This window comes from Symphalangus syndactylus, chromosome 5 (assembly GCF_028878055.3).
Source record: "Symphalangus syndactylus isolate Jambi chromosome 5, NHGRI_mSymSyn1-v2.1_pri, whole genome shotgun sequence".
NCBI lineage: Eukaryota > Metazoa > Chordata > Mammalia > Primates > Hylobatidae > Symphalangus > Symphalangus syndactylus.
Genome location: NC_072427.2, coordinates 38,565,049 through 38,580,537, shown reverse-complemented (window position 1 = coordinate 38,580,537; position 15,489 = coordinate 38,565,049). Strand labels below are relative to the sequence as shown.

General features: G+C 44.0%; 1 protein-coding gene and 1 long non-coding RNA gene across 17 annotated transcripts in view; one reads left to right on the top strand and one right to left on the bottom strand.

Annotated features, from left to right (window-relative positions):
• The window catches only part of LOC129482354 (uncharacterized), a 110,929-nt gene that overhangs the window by 53,374 nt on the left and 42,066 nt on the right, over positions 1 to 15,489 (bottom strand). Inside the window, exons 4-5 of the long non-coding RNA XR_010120699.1 lie at positions 2,958 to 3,215; positions 628 to 746 (exon numbers count right to left, since the gene is read on the bottom strand). This is a non-coding gene — a long non-coding RNA (uncharacterized lncRNA). The remainder of the gene's footprint in view (positions 1 to 627; positions 747 to 2,957; positions 3,216 to 15,489) is intronic.
• Positions 1 to 15,489, top strand: part of IQCH (IQ motif containing H) — a 256,651-nt gene that overhangs the window by 219,255 nt on the left and 21,907 nt on the right. For 11 of the 16 annotated variants that reach the window (XR_010120697.1, XM_055278015.2, XM_055278018.2 and 8 more), the window contains 2 exons: positions 1,590 to 1,760; positions 12,447 to 12,569. The exons of 2 other annotated variants lie outside the window; for them this stretch is intronic. Coding sequence is in view for 12 of the 14 variants with exons in the window: in XM_055278015.2 (XP_055133990.2) it covers positions 1,590 to 1,760; positions 12,447 to 12,569 (294 nt within the window). In the remaining 2 variants the exon portion in view is untranslated. Of the gene's footprint in view, positions 1 to 1,589; positions 1,761 to 5,953; positions 6,029 to 12,446; positions 12,570 to 15,489 lie in introns of those variants that run through there. 3 more of the 16 variants (XM_055278020.2, XR_008657668.2, XM_055278014.2) reach the window with 3 other exon arrangements.

Below are 15,489 nucleotides of genomic sequence, written 5' to 3'. Positions count from 1 at the left end.
AACCTGTTTCTTCATCTGTGACATGGGGTTGTTATTTTTTAGGCTGCCACAGAGATCCGAGATATTTATGATTCACCCAGCTTCATAAAAACTGCAGGTACTTGATACATGGGGCCAGTTGTGTTTTTGTTGCTTGTTTAAAGCTCAAAGGTCACCTTCATGATGCAGCCCTGATTTCATTAGACAAACCCAGTCTGTCCTTTCTTTCTGCTTCAATAGTACTTTGTTCCACCCCATTATTTGATCACATATAAAATTCTATTGTTTAATTGGATATGTTTATGTATCTGTCTTCACCTTCTTTTTTTTTTTTTTTTTTTTGAGACGGAGTCTCACTCTACCACCCAGGCTGAAGTGTAGTGGTGTGATCTCAGCTCACTGAAACCTCTGCCTCCTGGGTTCAAGCGATTCTCGTGCCTCAGCCTCCCAAGTATCTGAGATTACAGGTGCACGCCACCATGCCCAGCTAACTTTTGTATTTTTAGTAGAGATGGCATTTCGCCATGTTGGCCAGGCTGGTCTCAGGTGATCCTCCCGCCTCGGCCTCCCAAAGTGCTGGGATTACAGGTATGAGCCACTGTGCCAAGCCTGTCTTCACGTTCTTGATGGCAGGGCCTATGCCTATACCTTTGACTCTCCAGTGACTAGGACGATGATATGCCTTGAACACTGAACTGAGGAGGATTCCAGGGTTGCTTCTGGATTCAGTGTGGGGATGGAGGATGACAAGGACAATTAAGGTTGATCTGCCACAGGAGAGGGAAGAAGAAACACATGACCTACTTTTATCATTGCCAGTTTAGCACATAGTGGATGCTCAGTACATATTTGTCAAACGAATTAATGGACACTACTCAGTTACCTAGCAGTTGACATTAACTTATAACTAATGTCTATTTTTTAAAGCATTTTAACTTTAATTTTTATTGCATCATAGTATTCTTCTAACAATACTGTGATACAGCTAGGATAAGGTGTTATCACCAATTGACAATTGAGAATACTGTGACATTGTAGGATTGGTAAAATAAGATTACCCTTCACTCTCATGAGAAAATGGGGGTAGACCTAAGACTTAGAGGCCAACAATAAGTTTCCCTTAAATATCATATTGAGGTTCCCAGAGGGGCTGTCACTGCTTTTTCCAAAATCAGGGCAAACTGCCCTTTCTCATATTCATCACTCTTTTCCCCTCTTTCTGCTCTACTGTAGTTCCCCACCCTCCAAAGCTTCTGTCCAGTCTCATTTTCTCAGTAGAAAACCTGGCACTGACCACCTGCACTGACCTACAGGCCCTGGGCAGAAAAATCAAAGTCAACATGAGCTTTTCAAGACTCGGCATCTCTGTGAGATTGTCTTGGCCAAGTATTTCTGTAACTTCCCGCAAGAATTTTGAATCTTCTGTTTAGAATCAGACTGCATTTCTCAGTTGAGCAATGTAGAAACAGAAGCAAAAACATCTACTCTATTAAGACACGTGGTCACTGGTTTCACTAGTCTGGTGTAGTTTGGTCTGGTTAGGCAGAGGTGGGGCCTTCGCTACTGTTTGCTGATCTCACCCTCACTTCTACGGCTCCTGTTTTAATCAGGTGTGGGCAACGGGCCTTAACCTCTCATATAGTGACCAGCTGGCCCTGACTCAACTCACCTTATACCTGACAAACGGCCATCTGGATTGCAGTTTGAGCACCCTGGAAGTGCCCCGCTTTGTTCCAAAGGAAAGGAAGAAAACCAACCGCATTAGTGCGCTATCGGTGCCGGTAAGCAAGAGGTGCTTCCTGAAGGTTCTCCATGTTCAGCAACACCCACTGCCACTGCCTGAGCTCTGTCTAGGAGCCAGGATCTTTGAGTACAGGAAGAAGAAAAAGCCTCAGGCAAGTCACTGGTCCTGTCTGAGCAGGGTCTGGAAATGCTAATGTGTTGGTCAGAGGAAAGGGAAAAGCCATCCCTGAATGAAGCTGCAATCTGTGGAAATGTGAAAGAGCATGGGACTCTCCTCTCCTTGTTCTGGGCAGGTACACCTACACCCATTGCCTCAACTACCAGCTGTTTTGCACAAAACCCATATTGTTCTAGCCCCACTCTCTTTTGTAAGCTTCAGATTCGTGGGTCCAAAATTTTATAGAACATCTCTGCTTCGAATCCTCAGAGTCAAGATATCCAAAACTGCATCGCATTTGTCTTTCTTCCTCCTGTACTTCCTGTTAGTGGATCAGGCCAGAGGCTGATAAGATAACCCCCAGCCCCACATCCAGTCAGCAAGCACGGTGTGTTGAGTCTAGCTGCCAAAATGCCGCTAACCTGACCCCTCCTCTTTCTCCACAAAGATAGTGTCTTAGTTTCGGCTTCCACCATCTCACATCTGTATTCCTCCTAAGATTCCCTGTCCCTGCCTGTGCCCTCAGCCTAAACAGACACAGCAGCCAAGGTGGCAAGGTGAAAAGCCAGTCTGAGCATGTTGTTCCCGTGTGTGATTTTGAATGGACTCCTGTGATCTTCAGGAAAATCCCACTTCCCAGCTTGGTTAAGGAGCCCCATCATGATCCGCCTCTTCCCACAGCCGCCACCTCCCTTCTCATCGCTAGCTCCGTCAGTGAGGGGGCCGGGGCCAGGGCCAGAGTCCTGGGGCTGGCTGCGGGTTACCAGCCTCAGCACCCTGAGCAACAAAGGGCATAGCCCTGTGGGGACAGTGGGCGCTTGATTGAATAGGCTAGGTTGGTCATGGAGAGAGAGAACAAAGGCCAAGGGAACCAGATGCCCTTTGTACAAGAGTGTACTGGGGACTCTCTGGCCACGGTGCTCTCACAGCTGCCAGAGGGTTTCTTTGGCCTTTCCTTACAACAGTGGGCTTCATACTTTTTTGCAAATGAAGCTCTACTTGAAATCTAAATATGTCAACCAGATAAAAGAGGAACTCTAGTGATTAATGGGACCCAACATGAGTGTCCCAGAGATACCTTTTCCAAGCAGTCTCCTGCCTCTCTGTGAACCCCTTTGGGTCCAGGAGACACCTCTGGATTTGAATAATATTTGTTTGACTCTTCCCAGGATCTCTGCAGTCACCATAAGGAGGGCACTTGATGTCTTGCGGGGGCTCAGGCAGCCTCCTTCTTCCCCTCTTCTTCATCCAGTTGTCCAGTCAGGTACCAGGAAGAACCTTGCTCACAGGAATCCCCTTGATCTCGTTCCTTAGTAAGAAGAGAAGCAGAGTTGGGCTGGAGAGGAGAAACAGACCTCTTTTAATTATGACCCAGGACCTTGCTAAGAGGCTTTCAAGTCCAACTCCACCTGTGGTCTCCATCCTCACCAAAGAGACCCGAGAGACCCTATGTTCAATGCTAGAGGGAGAAACAGCAGTGACACTTGAGCCCTTCTGGCCAGTGAACCTAAGTCTATGCCATTTCTGCAAGAAGCTGGGGGTCAGGTGTGGTGGCTCACGCCTGTAATCCCAGCACTTTGGGAGGCCGAGGCGGGCAGATCATTTGAGCCTAGGAGTTCTAGACCAGCCTAGGCAACATGGCAAAACCCTGTCTCTACAAAAATACAAAAATTAGCCAGGCATGGTGGTGCATGCCTATAATCCTAGCTACTGGGGAGGCTGAGGCAAGAGGATCACTTGAGCCCTGAAGGTTGAGGCTGCAGTGAGTCGTGATCGTGCCATTGCACTCCAGCCTGGTTGATACAGTGAGACTCTGTCCCTAAAAATAAAAATGAAAAGCTGGAAGCAGAGTGGTATTCAGCACAAGACTTCCAAAGACAATTGCAGCTTTTAAGTATGTTGCTTCAGAAGGCTGTCAGCAAAAGTTGTGCTTTGAATGAGAAGCACTCTCCCATTTTCCCCATGTTGCCTATAGGTTTCATTCCTAGCTATAGGCAACATTCTCCTGTGATCAAGTCTTAAACACTTTTAGGAACTGCATGCACACAAAAGGGAGGCATTATGATCTTCAATAAGGCCAATGCCTCTTCAATCACTGGAGGTTTTCTGGTGTAGGAATAAATTGAAAGTGCTTTTCATTTTAGAAACATATAAACAGATGTTCCCACCCGTGTGCCACTATGCTTGGGTTGTGCACACACCCTCCTATGGATGTGTACACACATGATCAGCGATTTTTTAAAAAAGAAGCATGTGCACATGCACACACGGTACAACTCACAAGCAAATCGAAGCTTCCTGAACAAGTGTGAACAGACTATGATGCCGTCAAGTTTATGAACAGGCAGTTGATAGCCCCCTTTGAAGACTGAAGGAGAAGAAAATGCACAGATGAAACCACAATGATAATGAGAGCACATTCAAAGCTAATGCCTATAAAATGCTTCCAGTGTGGGCCCTTTTCTTTAATAATATGCTCTATAGAAGGAAAGCAAACACCTTCCTGGGCTCTCAGAAGAGCTGTTGTCTCATCTCAGAAACAGGTGGCAGAACTGTCACTCAGACCCACTTAGACCAGGTGAATGGGTTTCTGATTCACTGACCTCCACAAAGAACCACTTGAAGGTGTAAACAGGGCCTGATAAATCCCAGAAGTGCGTGTTTTAGAAATGAAAAGGAATTGCCTAACAGTGTTTTAACTTTCAATTAATGTTCTGTTCAAACCGGCGTCAATCATTACCCTTTTCTGTCAGTTTTTCACTCTTCCTCACTCTTTCTGGACCCTCCATACCATGGTTGGTGAGTGTCCAAAAGGGAACATCTTTGCAAACATCTTAACACAACCCAAGTCATTTATACACATTTTAGCAGCACATGATCTGTAATGAATGATTAAGTAAAACCTTTTGTGTTAAATTATGATGTTAATAATGATTCTGTCTCCTGTAATTTATTATAAATTCTCAAATGCTTCGGGTTTGATTTTGATAGAATGCAACAACAACAGAGTTTATGTGATGACTTTATTTTTAGAACTCCTTCTTTGAAGGCACACATTTCCCTGCTACTGCTGCTACTGTAATTATGTACAAAACCAATCACTCATTAGAGTTAGGATACATTATCTTCTAGACAGATGAGGCTAAATAAGCAACACATTAATAATTCAGAGAGCAGTTCATTATGCATGTGGATGCCTGCTTCGTAACTGAAATAAGAACCTCATCAGCCTCTGCCAACCCTTAAACAATAGTTCTGTGTTATTGCAGCCACATTCAAGTTTACGCTTGTTAAACTGCTACTTGGATTATTTTATCAAACATTCATTTATTTGTGGTCCCTTACTGACGAGAACAGATTTTGGAAGCTCCTTTTTTAAGTTAATGGTTTGAGCAATGGGTGTTATTAATTCTCAGAATATTATAAACATGATTAATTTTCAGGCAGAGATTTATTACATAAGGATTTCAACTATGTCAACTGAAATGCATCACTGTCAAAACAAGTATCATGGCAAAAACAGAATATGTTCCACACTTCAAGTGCTGGTGCTCAGAACTAAATCAATTTAAATTGTGGCTGAAGCAAAATTATATTCTCCAGTGAAAAGGAATATTTTGAGCTTCCTTTATTTAGCTTGAAGCATTCTTGTTAGATTGTGATTTAGAAAGGTAGTTTAATAAGACTAGACTTCTACCAAGAATATTTTGTCTTTTTTTTTTTTCCCCTGTTTTACTAGAAAAGGCTATCTCTGAAATTCCCACCTATTCCAAATGTAGCCAGTGGACATTTGGAGTGAAGAGTACTGGTCTGGGAGTTAGGGATCATGAGTTCTGATCTTCTCTTCTGGCCTCAGTTTCCTCATTTGTAAAATAAAGGAGGGCTACATGATCCCCAGGGTCACTTGCGGGATTTGATCTTATGGGGCCTATAGAAAGGGACTCTGCACCAAGCCTGGCCCAGGCCGCCTCATGTGTTGCGGATGGCTGAAGGAAGGGACATCTGTACGGGGACACAGGAAGGGCCCATCCCTCTATACTACAGCCTTCGCTTAAAAAGGTCTTTTTCTTGCAGAATCTTTTAGAAAGGAGTAATATTGTAATGGGTCATATCCTAAGTTCTCATCAGCCTTTACTTTAGCCATTGGTCACTACTTTCAGCAAGAATCAACTAGAAGTAAATTCTGCAGATACTGACCCAATGCCTATTTTGTGCCAGGCACTCTACTAAGCACAGAGGATATAAGGGTGAGTAGCAAAGCCCTCCAGTTTATCAAAGGACACAGAGCCTTTACTCCACCCCAGGTACTTTACTAAGTGCTTTCTATGAATCTTTTTGCAGTCCAATATATTAGGCAGGTGCTGTTATTATGCCCATTTTTAGATAGGAAGACGAGGTTAAGAGATGTTAAGCAATTTGTTAAAGGTCAGTAGGCAAGCAAGTAGGGAAGCCAAGATTTAACCTCGGCCTGTGTTTAACTGTGACACATTCCAACCTGCGTTGCATCAGCGGAGGATCAGTGATCCAGCCCCAGAGTGGAGCTTGTGCTCATCCCTGAAGAAGTCCCTTGTTGAGGCCATAGAGAAAGCTCTTCTTTGAAAAGAGGATGTATTTCCCTGTGTGACATGGTTGTCTCCAGCAATATTGCCATTATCCATTGGCTTCTCGTCTGCTCTGAGCTCAGCCTCAGCTTCTGAGTCTCACACAGAAGCACTAAATGGACCGGATGTTCATAGAGGAGTCTTAGGGTGTTTGTTTGTTTGTTTTGAGACGGAGTCTCGCTCTGTCACCCAGGCTGGAGTGCAGTGGCGTGATCTTGGCTCACTGCAAGCTCCACCTCCCGGGTTCACGCCATTCTCCTGCCTCAGCCTCCCGAGTAGCTGGGACTACAGACGCCTGCGACCACGCCCAGCTAATTTTTTTGTATTTTTAGTAGAGACGGGGTTTCACCGTGTTAGCCAGGATGGCCTCGATCTCCTGACCTCATGATCCACCCCCCTCGGCCTCCCAAAGTGCTGGGATTACAGGCGTGAGCCACCACACCTGGCTGGAGTCTTAGATTTTAAAAAGAACATGTAACTGGACATGGTTTCCTATACATAGCACAGATTTCCAAGCAAATAACACAGAGCATGGAAAAGAGCATGTCACTTATACCACGAACCATATAGAAAAGCTTGACTATGTTTTTTAAAAAATAAACAGTTCACACACTAAAAATATGCATGAAATATACATCTTCAACTCTTGTCTTCAAAATCAAGTTTAATGGGGTTCTCTTAATTTTTTGAAATACATAATATATTCACATGGTTCAAAAGGCAAAAGGTGGAAACAGTCAAACATGGACAAATCTCCTTTCCATTGATCAGTTCCCACCTCATCCTACAAAGGTAACCACCATTCTGTGTCTATATAGCCTTTCAGAGCATCTTTTTACATATACAAGTAAATACACATACAGGTGATCCTTTTCCCCCTTTTATACCCAAAATGTAGCCTATAATACATACTGTTCTGAATCTCACTTTTTTCTTTGGAGAGCTTTCTCTAACACTTCATTAAAAATGTTCTCATTTCTTTTTTTTCAGATTCAGACACCTGAGCAGTATCATTTCTTTTTTACAGCAACATGTTATTCCATTGCATGGATGTGCCATAATTTACGTACCCTTCCCCCATCGGTAGATTTTTGGGTTGTTTCCAGTTTTTTCATATTACAGTGCTGCAGTGAATAACTTTGTGTATATATCATTTGGCACATTTAAGGTATATCTTAGAATACATACCATAAAGTGGAATTTTGGCTCAAAGGACATAACCATAAAAATTAAAATTTTTAATTTCAGTAGATATTTCCCAATCATGATTTCTTTTTTGATCCTTGTCAAACCTAGATAAATTGTACAGCATCAGAAGAGACTAGTTTTTACAAATCAACCTTTTAATATGATGTTTTCTATTTGTATAATGCTTTATACTTCAACTATACATGAGCTTATTTGATCCCCATGATAACCCCAAGAAATCGATGTTAAGGATTATTATATACATTTTACAGAATAGGAAACTGAGGCTAAGCAAGGTTAAGTGAGCTGCCCAAGTCATAAAGGTGGTACATAGCAAAGCCCAGGTCTTCTGATTCAAGTCACCTTCTGATGAAAAGGTTTATTGGTTAGTTGGTCAGTTTTAATTTGAAGTAATTGACCTTATCTTTGAAATTATTTAGTTTAATACGTGAAAATAATTGCTAACATTTATTGAGAGCTCACTGTGTGCCAGACACTATTCCAAGGTCTTTACATTCTCATCTAATCCTCCTCTCAATACTCCTATGCCATTCACTTGTGCTATCAGGCTGGACATAAGACAATCCTAGGTGATTGATAGTTTCTTCCTCTAGAAACTGTGCAGTTGGCTAAGTCTTCTAAAAAGTAGTTGTATCTTGTAAGTATTATTCTAATGCATTTATTTAGCACTTAATATGTGCCAGGACTTTGACCAAGCATCAGGAGAAAAAGATACTTGACAAAAGTCCCTATACTTGAGGAGCTGAAATGAAAGGCCATAGAGAGAGAGAGATGTTGCTATTAAAATAGATAACATACACATGGAAATACCACAAGGCCTCATTTAAATGCCATTTGAGTGGCAGACCCTCAGCTTGCTGCCAGAGTTCTCAGGGGAAATGACCGTGGACTGGCAGGGACAGGGACCACTTTACTGAAAACACAGAACTTTATCCTGCCTTAAAGACTAGAACAGTCACTAACTGGTGAGGAGGGGAGGACATCCCCTAGCAGATGGGACAGAGTCCAAAGAAACCTGTGGTCTGCTAGGAAAAGGCAGTGAACCAGTCAGACTGGAGCACAGAATTGGGGAAGTGGGAAGCAGGAGAAGTAGTTGGAAGGGTGCACTGAGCAAGTTTGGGGAGGTCTACCCACCACACCAGGGTCTAGATTTCACCTTGAAGGCGAAAAGGCCTGAATATTTCTGAGTAGGAGGATGACACTGACCAACCTGTGTTAGGGGGAAATGATTAATCCAGTGATACTGTTCAGAATCCCAGGAGATGGGGGAAGAGTAGGGGAAAAAACAGCCTGGGAAGTTACATTTATTGTAGATCCAAAATCCTTTCAAAGGAATGACAACAAAAATAGTAGCTACCATTTATCAGGTTCCAGGCACTGCAGTAGGTGCTTATTTAATCATCAGAAGACAGAGAATTTCAATGATCTGTTCAAGATCACACACACAGTAAGTGGCCTGGTCAGGTTTTGAACTTCTTTCTCACTACATATAACCTTTCCACTGCAGAATTCTGCTTGTATCCTCACCTCTGACTCTCCAGGCAATAAAGGTCTGGACTAGGATGGTGATGGTTATGGAAAAGAAGGTTGGGAGACATGTACCAAATATCTTGGCTCTTCTTTCAGATTCTTTATGCATCACAAACCCCAGTCTGGGAGGAAGGGGAGTTGCACTCTGCATCTGTAGTGAAGAAGAAACCTCAGGGTGGCCCGCCCTTACATGTTGTCTAGTAATCATGTACTACTGGACAGTAAGCTCTTCTGCTGTGCTTTGGAGCCAAGATACATAGTATTGCTAGATCGTGCTACCACACGCCTGCCTGCCTACCTCTCTGGCTGGCTGGGGCCTGGTCTTGGTTTTTCTTTTTTATATACTATGGCAGCATCAGACAAGTTTAGAAGACAAAAATAACCTTGGAATTATCTTGTGAATTCGTGGCAATTACCATGCAATTACATGCTCAGTAACCACAATGGAATTCGAGTGTGTTTACAGTTCACTTCCATGTGCAAAAGCCCATGCTTCTGGGCTTTTCAGTGTGAAGGTGAGAGCATGGCCAGCCCAGTATGGCAGGGCGAGCAGGCCTAGTGGCCATGCCCTTCCAGACAGACTAGCTGGCTGGGCCAGAACTTCTCCAAGCCAGTTCTTTTTACCCCACCAGTTATTCCTGCTTAGTCCACCAGAGCCATGCTGTCCTCCAGCAGGCAAGGCCCGGAGCAACTGCCCTGAGTTGTCCTTCTCTAAGGATGGTGTGACTGTCCCCTGTGCCGTGTAATAATCACCTGCTTTTGCCCCAAAGCACTTATCAATGGGCAGTGTCTTTCTTAAATTACATCCTTTGAAGAGTCTCTTAAGTCAGAGGGAAGAGCTATCCACCTAATCTATTTCATTTATTCATTCTCTTTTATTTAATAAACACCAAGTGCCTGTTCTGTGCTGGTATCGTGCCCAAACTGGAGATTCAGAAACCAAACAGCGCCTGCCCTCAGAAAACTCCCAGTCATGGAGAGGAGATGACCAAGGGAACAACTCATGATAGGTCAGGGTGACAGTGTACAGTTGTGAGGCATATGAGGATCAAATCAATTTTCTGTTATTAGAAAAATCCCAATGGCTACAAATGGGACGCTACAAGTGGGGTACACAACTCAAGATGTATTAGCCTGTGGGGGCCTAACACGGTCTGTAGATGTGGACTCTACTTGCATTTAGGATGAGCAGCCTTAACTGGTGGTACTGAAGATGTGACCTTCGGACACAGGACTTGATATAAATGTTGAAGAAAAACATGGTCCCCCCATCATGTGTGAGGGAAGCATGTCACCAAAAGTGCCACAAAATCTGAGTGTGTGGGGGGGGGCAGGGGGAGGGGAGAGGGAGAGAGGGATGCGGGAGAGGAAAGGAGGTCTATTTTCTGCAGAGCACTCAGTCAGCCCCAATTCCCCTGCGTTATCTCAGAGACAGGAGGCGAGCCAGAGTCCTGATTATAATGCATGTCAGGTCACTACGATTCCTTACAGCCAGCTCCAGACCAGCAGCACCTTCTTTGCCTACTCTTTTTCCAAGTCACTGCACAAGTCTGGGTACCTAGTTGCCCAGCACCTGTGTGTCACCACAGTTCAAGAGCCAAGCCAGGCACCTTTATCTTCTATGCCCTAAGGTTGGCCATGGCCCTATATGCAGTTCTCCAAATTTCCAGCTATCTAGAGAAAAACAGCTGATTGACTAAGGCAAATATCACATTTCACAAAGAACATGCTATAAAACTGCCAGGATCCAGTACTTTATCTGGTACATATTAAATTTTAAATGTTTTCAGGAAATACATAATGACAGCACTTTGGGCCTACTATCACCAATCTCTTTGGCATGGCTTTCACTGATAGACAAGCAAGATAAAGAAGAGCCGTTTCCCCAAAGAAAGCAGCATCAAATTTCTAATGTTGGCCACCATGCTCAGTGACTTGCTGCCAAAGGTTAAAGTATGGGAAGAGCGGGAAAATATCTTTACAGCAGAGAAACCTGTAAAGTTTTTTCACAAACTTCAAAAGCCACTGTAGCCAGGTGATAAAGGTTAACATCATCAGTGGTAAGTCACACTGATACCATCTATCTACCCTTGATATGAAGGGAGGAAAATGGCAGTTTGCCCATGTGGTCTTCCTCTCAAAAACACATTACTACAGTCTAATCAGGAGAAAAACATCAGACAAACTGAAATTGAGAGAGATTTCACAAAATGCTTGCCCTTTACTCCTCGGAACTGTTAAGATCATCAAACCATAGGGAAAGTCTGTGAAGCCGTCACAGGCCAGAGAAGCCTAAGGAGATATGACAGCTAGTTACGGTGTGGTGTCTTAGATGGGATCCTGAAACAGAAAAAAGGAATTAGGGAAAAACCAATGAAATAGAAATAAAGTATGGATTTATGTTACTAGTAATGTAGGGCCAGGTGTGGTGGCTCACGCCGGTAATCCCAGCATTTTGGGAGGCCAAGGCTGGCAGATCGCTTGAGCTAGGAGTTCAAGACCAGCCTGGGCAACATAGTGAGACCCCGTCTCTAGAAAAAAATAATAAAATTAACCAGGTGTGGTGGCATGCACCTGTAGTCCCAGCTACTTGGGAGGCTGAAGCAGGAGTATCACTTAAGCCCAGGAGGCAGAGGTTGCAGTGAGCCCAGATTGTGCCACTGCACTCCAGCCTGGGTGACAGAGCGAGACCCTGTCTCAAAAAATAAAAATAAAAAGTAATGTAGCAATTTGTTCCCTTAGTTGTGACAAATGTACCACAGCAATGTAAGATGTTAACAATAGGAGAACTAAGGCCGGGCGCGGTGGCTCACGCTTGTAATCCTAGCACTTTGGGAGGCCGAGGCGGGCGGATCACCAGGTCAGGAGATCGAGACCACGGTGAAACCCCGTCTCTACTAAAAATATAAAAAATTAGCCGGGCGTGGTGGCGGGCGCCTGTAGTCCCAGCTACTTGGAGAGGCTGAGGCAGGAGAATGGCGTGAACCCGGGAGGCGGAGCTTGCAGTGAGCCGAGATTGCGCCACTGCACTCCAGCCTGGGCGACAGAGCAAGACTCCGTCTCAAAAAAAAAAAAAAAAAAAAAAAAAAAACAATAGGAGAACTGGGTGTGGGGGATATAGGAACTCTCAGAATTATCTTTGCAATTTTCCTGTTAATCTACAAGTATTCCAAAATTACAAGTTTATTTAAATATCTGTTTAATAATTCAGTTGTGCTCCTTTCCAGACGCTGGCAACCAGTCGCTATGCAGTGATGACCACCCAGCTAAGACACAGCAATCTCTCACTGGTTTTCCACTATGTTTTTCTCCAGATCTGTAGGGCCCATGGCATTGGCTATGATCTTGAGGTATGAAGGGTTACAGTTGGCCAGGGGCGGACCAAAGACATGCCTGTGGGTGATCTAGGTAGCTAATAATTTGGTGCTCCTTCAAATAGATATTCTTTAAATATTGGTTTGACGTGTCTGTAGAGGAAGGCTGATTGCTGCTTGGGGAAAAGCAGATACACAACTCCACAGAAAGTAGCACTTAGTCCTGGAAAGTTCTACTTCATCCCCAATCTTACACACCCACTTTGCTAAAGCAGAAGCCATGCAAGCTCTCCAGACTTAGGAGGCATTTTGGGGACCACCTCATGATCCTGAAGCAGGCCCTGAGCTTCCTGATCCCACCCAAAGCTGCTTATCAATGAATAGCTTCTGTCTTAGTCTGCTGGGGCTGCCATAACAATATAGCACAAGCTAAATGGCTTGAACCACAGAAACGTATTTTCTCACTGTCTGGCAGCTGGTATGTCCAAGGACAAGGCACTAGCAGATTTGGTTCCTGGTGAGGGCCTGCTTCCTGGCTTGTAAATGGCTGCCTCCTTGTGGTGTCCTCACATATGGAAGGAGAGAGAGAGATCTCTGTTGTCTCTTTTACAAGGTACCAGTTCCGTCAATCAGAGCATCATGCCTACAACCTCATTTAACCTTAATCACTTCCTTAGAGGCCCTAGCTCCAATACAGTCACTTGGAAGGTTAGGACACAATTCAGTCCGTAGCATCCTCCTACTGATATTTGATAATTTATTTCTGAAGGGAGTTCTGATAAAAACCATTTTCTCTACTTTTGGTCTATTTCCAATGATACTGGGGGCCCCTGCATAGCTGCTTTATCCTGATGTAGCTGGCTAGGGGCAAGTGCAATGCAACGTCTCCTGCCAAAAATAGAACCTCCGTTTTATGGCTAGAGACTCGTGTTACTCCAGAGAAATAGTTTCATGTTTTTCCACTTTCATTCAGATTTTCAAGTCTCTCACATGCAGGGCCATTCTAAGACCCTGAGTAACCCTGTACACTCTTACTTATGGAAGACCCACTTCACAGCACCTCAAACATCTTAAAATATATTCATCTCCCACATTAAATATGAGGTATATATAATGACATAAGAATTGAGTAGTAACCAGTCGATCAGATGTTTTGATTTGTAGATATTCAGTTCTATATTTATTAACTTATATTCTTTATACTTGAGACTAGTACAATTTTCAAGGATCAAATTTTATATGTTCTATTTTCTTTTTCTTTTTTTGAGACAGAGTCTCATTCTGTCACCAGGCTGGAGTGCAGTGGTGCGATCTTGGCTCACTGCAACCTCCACCTCCTGGGTTCAAGTGATTCTCCTGCCTCAGCCTCCCGAGTAGCTGCGATTATGGGCACATGCATCCATGCCTGGCTAATTTTTGTATTTTTAGTAGAGACAGGGTTTCACCATGTTGGCCAGGATGGTCTCGATCTCTTGACCTCGTGATCCGCCTGCCTCGTCTTCCCAAAGTGTTGGGATTACAGACGTGAGCCACCGCGCCCGGCCCCAAATTTTATACGTTCTTAAAAAGCATGCAGACCTTCAGCACGAGGCCAAGTGAATAGAATGGTCTGGCTGACACTTGGCAATCCCCAGTAGGCTGCCAGGCACTGTCAGGGCACATGAGACTCTTTGGTTAGATGGGTTCGTGCTGTTTGCAGACACATAAAGTGGAGCTTGGATCCCCTTGCAAATTACATTAAAATTGATAAAGAGAGAATGAAGAAGCCAGACTGAACTGATTTACCTGAAATTAATTGTTGCATCTGCTACACACAATCCCTCTGGAATTAAATAGCTTTTAGCCCCAAACTGATTAGATCAAAACACTTCCACATACCAGAAGGTGGCTAAATCTAACTCTAGCTTTATCTTAATCTATTTGTTTTATTCTAAAATGTCAAAGTAGAACAACTCTGTAAAAAGGCATATTTGGCAGGGACAGTCTCCTGCCCTTCCCCCCACAAAAAAGTGCTTCATTACTTTCTATTGCCTGAAATTATTATTAGAGATTTATTTCTTGGGCTTAAGACTTTGTATTTGACTGAAGTTCAAGTACCCTTGGGGTAAGTAAAGCATCAAACTTTATAAGTTATTTACTCCTTTGTCTCTGAGTCGATCGGATCTATTTCCAAGAGCAGATTTTATAGGGGAAACAGATGGCTAAGGCCGAGGGAAGCAGGTGGATGGCGCAGAGGAGAGCGTTCCACTGAGGGTCAGGAAGCTCACTGAAGACAGCTACAGAAAAGGCAGACAGAGGCCGGGCGCGGTGGCTCATGCCTGTAATCCCAGCACTTTGGGAGGTCGAGGTGGGTGGATCACCTGAGGTCAGGAGTTCGAGTCCAGCCTGGCCAACATGGTGAAACTCCGTCTCTACTAAAAATACAAAAATTAGCTGGGCGTGGCGGCATGCACCTGTAATCCCAGCTACTCAGGAGGCTGAGGCAGAAGAATCACTTGAACCTAGGAGGCAGAGGTTGCAGTGAGTCGAGATCGTGCCACTGCACTCCAGCCTGGGCCATAGAGCGAGACTCTGTCTCAAAAAAAAAGAAAAGAAAAGGCAGACAGAGGGGCACCAAAGACACTTCCAGCAGAGTTCCATAGACTCACCTCCAGGACATCCATGCACAAGTTAAAAAAAGATGAAAGATAAAATGAGAGAGAAGAAATATAGATTGGGGCAACAGATGATGAAACAATGCAAAGAAGAAAAAGATAACAGAAGAAAAGAGAGAGGAGAAAATCCAGAGACTGAGAGAATCCACTAAAAGAGGAGGAGGCGATAATCAGAAAGAAAAGGAACAGATAAGCCGGGCGCGGTGGCTCATGCCTGTAATCCCAGCACTTTGGGAGGCCAAGGTGGGCAGATCACGAGGTCAGCAGATCGAGACCATCCTGGCCAACATGGTGAAACCCTG